A 7329-nucleotide genomic window follows, 5' to 3' on the forward strand; every position below is an offset into this window, starting at 1 on the left:
TTGATTACTTGCAACTGCTCCTCTCTACCTGGAAAGAGCTGAACTGATTTTGAACCAGACAATTCCAGTAAGCTCACACCTCTGAATTTACCCCTGCAAACCAGTGTCACCCGGATTTAAGTTTTCCCAATGAACTTCCCACCCATGTTATTACACCGCCTTCATTTATCTTCAAGTGCACAGTGAGATACCACAGCAGAGCTTTGTGTGAGTCTCAGTGTCAAGGCATGAGCATGAAGGGACTAACAGCCTACTTCAAATACACAGCTCTCACAACTCCCATTTAAAAGAAGGTGGTTTTGTTAGGTATAAAATAAGCTGGCTCCACAGGAGAGGAGCCAGTGATTCCTACACACTATTCAGTATCACCAAATCTGGCTGATTTGTTCACCCTGAAACCTTGCAGCAGCTCCAAGCAGTGCAGAGTTTCCATGGCTGCCTTCCCTGTGCACCCAAAGTTGGGAGAGTAGTGGCCACAGGGGCGTGAAATCCATTCAGGACACCTAAGGCCAGCCTGTGTCCTTCCCCAGGGCTCAGCTCCACCCAGCCTCACTCTGTCATTCCCTTCACTCAACTGTGTTTAATCTTCAGTGCTCCAAGGAAGAGAGATCCCTCATCTCCATTTCAGGCCACATAGTTCCCTGTTTTGGGCGTTTCGGGTGGCTGGCAATGGCTGAAGCACATGTGTGCTGCCTCAGTCCCTCCCTCTCCAAGTAAAGAGTCTATTTGTTCACACACACACTTCCAAATGCCTTCCCCCCACATTTCCTCCCAGAACACCCCAAGGAAAAGGCCTCTGAATGCTCCATTCTATGACAAAACACCCCTCAATGAGAAAGGCTCTATTAGCAAAGACATATTTATCACTGGAAGCACTTTTAGCAGTCTGTAAAATAACTTCATTCTCTCCAGCCTTCTCTTCATTCCCAATGGAGTTCACAGATGACAAAAGACCAAAGAAAGAGAAATATTTAGGTGTGGAACTTTAAAGTTATCTTGGAAGGAATCAGGGAGCCACGCTAGGGAAAATGATACTATGCCTGGGAAAGAGCTTTACTTTTGCAATGTAAAGCTGATGTCACAGGAGTGGAAGGCTGGGGACACAGGTGGGAAGGTATCTGCACAATGGAAGTAACTAGCTTGACAGAGCTGCTTAAGAAAGTTTTAAACTACACAACAAGAATCATACAAAGTAGAACTGTGCAAACATTCCCAAGTTTAACTCCAACAGTACTACGAAAATAATACCACAGCCTTGGCCTTTTCTGCTTAAATAACAAATTGCAAGCAAGAGCCAAAGATGTCTATCATTTGGAGAGCAAAAAGTAGACTGAGACCACACTCTCACTTTACAGATAGCTACAAAGATTACATGAAGATAGGACTGTAAAGACATATCTTTAAGTCCCTGCCAACCTAATCAAGATGGTATTAACAGTGATCTCACACTCCATCTGCCTGGCTAGTAATTTATGAAAAACGTACTTCACTATTACAGGAAAAATATGTTGCACTGCTTGTGGCCACAAACCTACTGCAGCAGCTCAGGAACTCTTGGATCAGAGGCCATGAGACCAGTTCTTAACATTTACCAGGTACTTCCCATGAGATGTGATCCATTCATACGGCAATTTTGTTTGTTTATTTGCCCTACTGATGAGCTCATCTTCAGACAGATAAAATAGATGACAGATAAAATAGCCCCTTGCAATTTAGAGTGTAATACCATCCTGGTTTGCTTTTCATCCTGTGAATTCTACACAGGCACTCCACTTAATTTCATGAGATTCTTTTGACGAGTGCTACATCTCCCTATTCTTGCACTGATCAGCCAACATTTCTGATAAAATTATGCCTTTTCCTGTCAGAAAAACAGAAAAAGTCATGCTTATCAAAACTGGATTTTTTTCAATTAATATTGCATGCTTATCTTACACAGCCTAAGAATCAGACCTATGAGACTTGCTAGTTGCAGAAAGGATTTTTTTTTTTTTTGGGGGGGGGGTGGTGGGGGTGGTGATGGTGTCATTTTGGAAAACAATGTGAAATCTTTCCCTTTCCATCAAGGCAAAGTTCAGGGACAGCATTCTAATATCAGAATTACATAACAGAACCTCCGGGAACCAAAAAAACTCCAACCAAAACCAGCACCAACACACTGGTAATTATGCTATAATAACTGCTAATTATGTATTTCTTTGCTTAGCAGAACTACCATTTGGATCACCCTTCTAGTTGCTGCAGCAAGAGAAGACAGAATATGCAATAAAGAACATGGTAAAGCAGGACAGAAAAGCCCACTGTATTTCTAGAAATTGTCTTTCTGCTGCAAACCAGGGACCAAGTATCTAGAAAAATATTACCTGCTAAAAAAGAGTAGTTAGAATATGCAGAGCAATAACTAAGGAATTAATAATGGCCCGTGATTTAGTCAATTCCTACTCACATGAACAACTTAAAGACATCACTGCTTCTATGATGAATACCAACAAGGAAAAACAAGCCTCTAATGCTATTAGATGGTTTGCACAATCAATATCATTTTCTATTGCAATCAGAATATGCAAAGTTTTCCTCTTCTAGCTGTGAGATGAGACATGGGCTTGGAGCACAAGATTATTTTCTTACCAAATAAAATACACAAATTACTTTGCATACACAAAGGCTGAGTCAGTCTCAAGTACAATTTTATCAAGAAAATAGGAAAATTCAGTCTCAGTAGCACTTGTTCCAACTTCAGCAGTGAACAGGAAGAGAACCCTTTCCCTAAGTACAAATGCTCTTGTCGTGGCTCCTATACTCCTCCAGAAAACTAAACACTGCCACTTTTTGTATTGCAGCACACTTAGGACACTTTTGAAAGAAATTGGGTGAATTTTCTACTGTTCCTCTGAAAGTTTCTAGCTGTGATATTTGCAACTCAGAGAGATTTTTTTCCCCTTTAATTTTTCTCCTCAAATACTTTCATTTCTGTTCAGAAACACTCACCAATCTCACTCTGATCAAAAACCCTACAAATTTGTCTTTTAGAAACATTCTTGGAAAACACACAATCTTCACTTTATCCAACAGATACACATTTTGTGGCTTTGTTAATATATGCAAATTGTCTGATTGCTTGAAATTACTCATTAACCAGGCTGGAGAGCTGATTACCTGATTATCCAAGAGAAAAATAACTTAGCATGATTTTGTGTCATTTGAAAGTCTAGATAATTTTCTAATTAATTTGAGTTTTCAAGTGAATTCAGAGATACTAATGAAAAACAGAGAAGAGGTCAGCAATCTAAATAAAGGTAAACTTTCCAGGAATGTTCTTCTTTCAACCATCATTTGTCAAATGTCATTGTTATTTAGAGACACTTTAGACACACACACAAAAAAATGAGAACTTAGACATCTAAAAACATTCCAAATGGTTCTTCCATGCTACTGTAAATACATCTTGTAGAGCTGGATGTAAGACTAGTGGTGCATTAGTATGGCACATGGTACTAAACTTGCAGTGTTACCAATAAATTCTGAATTATACACGAAGCAATATGTAGCAGATAATCTGTCAATATGCTGAGAGAATAATAAATACTGGAAATACATACTTGCCACTGAAAAGTTGTTGAGTGGATATGGCAGATCCACATCCTGGGGCTTCTCCTTATAGCCTATGAAAGAGCCATCTGTCTTTAGCAGGAAGTATCTTGGCCGCCAGTTTTTTATATATTCTCCTAAAGGAGAAGAAAAAAAAAGTTCATTAACACTGCAGAAAAAAACCCAAACTTGAATATTAAAAAACATATCATACTATCAGCATCAAACATTAGTTATACCAAAATCTTTTCAGATGTTTTCAATTTACAGAGAAAACCTTAACTCTGTCCAAAAGAAGGGAAAATTGAATTGCTATGGTAAACCTGGACTCTACAACAATGCCTCTGGAATAAGAAGTTATAAGCATGGTATACTAATGTTGTATAATTCTGAATTTTATCACCGTATACTGTTCAAATATCCTGCATGCTTACACCATAAATAATTAATTTTTTTTTCAGGGAAGAAAACCAAACTCTACAGCTTGACTTTTAATGACCAAATGAAATCTGAACTGCTACAAGGTAGAACACTTACCCTGCTGAGCCAAACCAAAATTCATTAATTTTCTCAAAACATACCCTAAGGAAATACAAGGAAATTGAGGGTAATGGAAAAACCTACACAAAATATACTTTAAAAATATAACTGAAAGCAAAAGGAATAAACAAGAAAAAATAAAGGCAATTATCTTCTATGAGGTAAGTCCACCAATAAACCTACCATACCACCTTTCCCCTACCCCAGCCCGAGCAAAAGATTCTCAATTCTGAATCTATGAGGAATTTCGGATCAGAAACATACAGAACACACAACTCCTTAATTAATGCCACTTATTTGCTATTAAGGGTAAAAAATTTCCTTAATACTATTATACTTTACAATGTCACACCAGAAAATTCAGTAACAATTTCATTTTTAGACTGCAAATACTCAGTTCAGTACACGTTAGTTTAGATTTGCCCAACTTCCCTCATCTTTGATTTCTATAAACTCTGCAAAGGAAATAATGACTATTACTAAAGCTTTATTTAAAGTCACTTTCATCATTATACACATGGATATTTTCAGAAAAAAAAAGTGTATTAACAATGCAGAATTTCCAACACGGAACCTAGGACTTCTCACCATTTGTGAGATGCTCAGAACGAACCATCCTGAGGGTTGCACTGCTTGTGGGCTAAGGCCCAGCCTGGCAGTGCCCTTTACCACCTCAGCACCTTGTCAGTCACAGCTACACAGCTTTTCGGCCATTCAAAAGTCAGGAAGAAGCTTATATCCATCTAACATAGAAGTTACTTCATTAAAGGGTAATCTAAAAATTCATTCATTGCAGCTTCACCTTTCCATCACAGCACTCAGCTAATTGTCACTGAAGTTCAACATGGGAATTGCTGACATGGCCTCGATGAACTTGAGCACAGCTTGTAAGGATTTTGACAATACCCATGGCTTAACAAATCCAACTGCAGCCACTAACATGTCCAATTTTCATGTATTTAAGCGGAGAAGGCAAGTATGGAATACAGGATGGAGAAGAGAAAAGAACAATTAACACTGGGTTACTCAGGCTGGCTTTTGTAGCAAAACTCTTCCTATTGAGTCCCGCTTCTAGATAGCAGGGTACTTGCTTGACTTTGCTATAGAGACATTTTCACATAGGTAGAAAGAGTAGAGAAGGTCCAAGTGTGACTTAATTTGACCACTAAATGAATAGAGCAGATATGGCACTAGTTACATTTGCATTGATGCAGAGCTTTATCTCAGGCCTCTGGTTCTAGTTTGGCTGGGAATATCCCTACTGATGCTTCCAGTCTGAGCTCATTTCACAGCAGGAAATCCCAATTACCACGAAAGCATGCAATAAAAACCAAATCAAAACAAACAGGTACAAGATACTTTGTAAGAAGAAGAAACAAAAATGCAGTGTGGGGAAACAAATGTGTAACTTTAACACAAACAACAGGGAAAAACTGTATCAGCATTACATGAAAAGAAACAAATTAAGTTTGCTGAATACTTGAACATGAAATAACCATAGGCCTAAGTAAAGGAATGAGTCATATTTTAAAAATATTTAAAATATGCCCTGCAACAAATTTTATGAAATTTGCATGGACTCAATAGTTGACAAAACAAAACCTTATGTATCAGATCATCCAATATAAGTTTTAAAAATATTAACACCCTAGTTGCCTTCTTAAAGGGATGAAAAAGAGAATCTTCTGTATTTTTCTGATAAATTATTTCTCATTTCATTGTAAGAGTAAGTGAGAGAAAGTGCCTGTTACTGGGTTTGCAATCTATCCAGATCTTAGCCTTACCTAGAAGGCAGGCACCTACACCCGCTGAAGAATTCAAGGGCAGCATGGAGACAATATCAACATGCCTAAAGCCGGTCAGTTTTAGGGCTCAGGTTTCAAAGAGAGTCCTTCTTTCTGCAAGGAATAAACTGGAGAGGGAGATAAGCAGATTCTTCTCTAGGGATCAGGGCTGATAGGGTAAGTACACTTAATAGTCACTCAGGAAAGAATGGCAGCCTTTGTTTGCTTACATACACTCTCCAGAATGAAACCTGTTGGAAAAGGAGACCATTCTTCCAGGTGGCCTCACAGACTCAGCACACACTCCTCTAATGCTTACTCCCTCTTCACTGCTTAGGACAACACTCAAGGTTGAGTACCCAGGAGGAGCCAAACACAGATTCTCTTCATCAGAAAACTGGGCAGATTTTTAATCACCTGCTGAGTTATGCAGCTGATGCTATGCCTGGAGAAGAAACTTTAGAAGAACAGAACAGCACTTTCAAGCTCCTCTGAAGAGAGTTAGCAGCTCTGGATAGAAGCTAATCATATGACAGGCGCGTACCAGTTTACCTATGAGCATGGCTGTACCTCTGTCTTCGCTCTACAAACTAGAGCCTGACACAGAAAAAGCAATTTAAAAACAATTGAAAAACACTATGGCTTCATAAGGATCCATATATCTGTCTCACAGACATATTTCTTTGAAGAATGTTTCTCCCAAGAATGTTTCTCCCAACATGAGTCATGCTCAGACTACTTTTTCAAAAGTACTGCTTTTTCTATACAAACACACAAACCTTGGTTTTGTCTTGAAAATACTAATAGTCTAATTCCTCTCCAAGGCCTGTATGTGAATATTTATCATCTGCCCTATATTTATTTTGTAATTTAATTAACAAATGGGTGAACACTTTTGAAGACTAAACGGTGCTATCAGTGAACAGTTCACTTAGCTGCTCAAGTGGGTTAAGGGCTCTCATCATGCACTCTAGGTGCTCTCTTATAACTGCATTCCTTTTACATAACCTGCCTAAAGTTAGAAAAACATTTTAGTCCATACTTCTTAATACGCACGCTTACTGATACCCCTTGAAAGAAATTCGCCATTCAAAAAATGCTAGAGCAAAGCAGAGTATTTGAAAAGAAAAAACACTTCCACATGTCTTCTAACCTAGCAGCCCTGTATTTAAAAGAAGGGTATTTCCCAGTATTATCAATATTAAATCACTTTAAAGATATTTACAATGTATGCTTATTAAACACCTTAACACAAGTAACCTAGAGGAAATTCTCATTAATTTCTCAAATCAAGTGAAAAGTAATCCTATGAGAGGCAGGCTAACCAAAACACAAGATATCCTGACAATTTAATAAAATGGAGCTGCAGTATTTTAAAAAGCAGTGGATCTGCCATAGAGCAATAATCAGTTTGTAT

General features: G+C 38.3%; 1 protein-coding gene across 2 annotated transcripts in view; it reads right to left on the reverse strand.

Moving 5' to 3' along the window:
- Nucleotides 1-7329, reverse strand: part of AKT3 (AKT serine/threonine kinase 3) — a 139652-nt gene that overhangs the window by 69906 nt on the left and 62417 nt on the right. For both annotated transcript variants that reach the window (XM_005416229.2, XM_031059112.1), the window contains one exon: nucleotides 3600-3725. In XM_005416229.2, coding sequence (XP_005416286.1) covers nucleotides 3600-3725 — 126 coding nt within the window. The remainder of the gene's footprint in view (nucleotides 1-3599; nucleotides 3726-7329) is intronic.

This window comes from Geospiza fortis, unplaced genomic scaffold, assembly GCF_000277835.1.
Source record: "Geospiza fortis unplaced genomic scaffold, GeoFor_1.0 scaffold41, whole genome shotgun sequence".
Classification (NCBI taxonomy): domain Eukaryota; kingdom Metazoa; phylum Chordata; class Aves; order Passeriformes; family Thraupidae; genus Geospiza; species Geospiza fortis.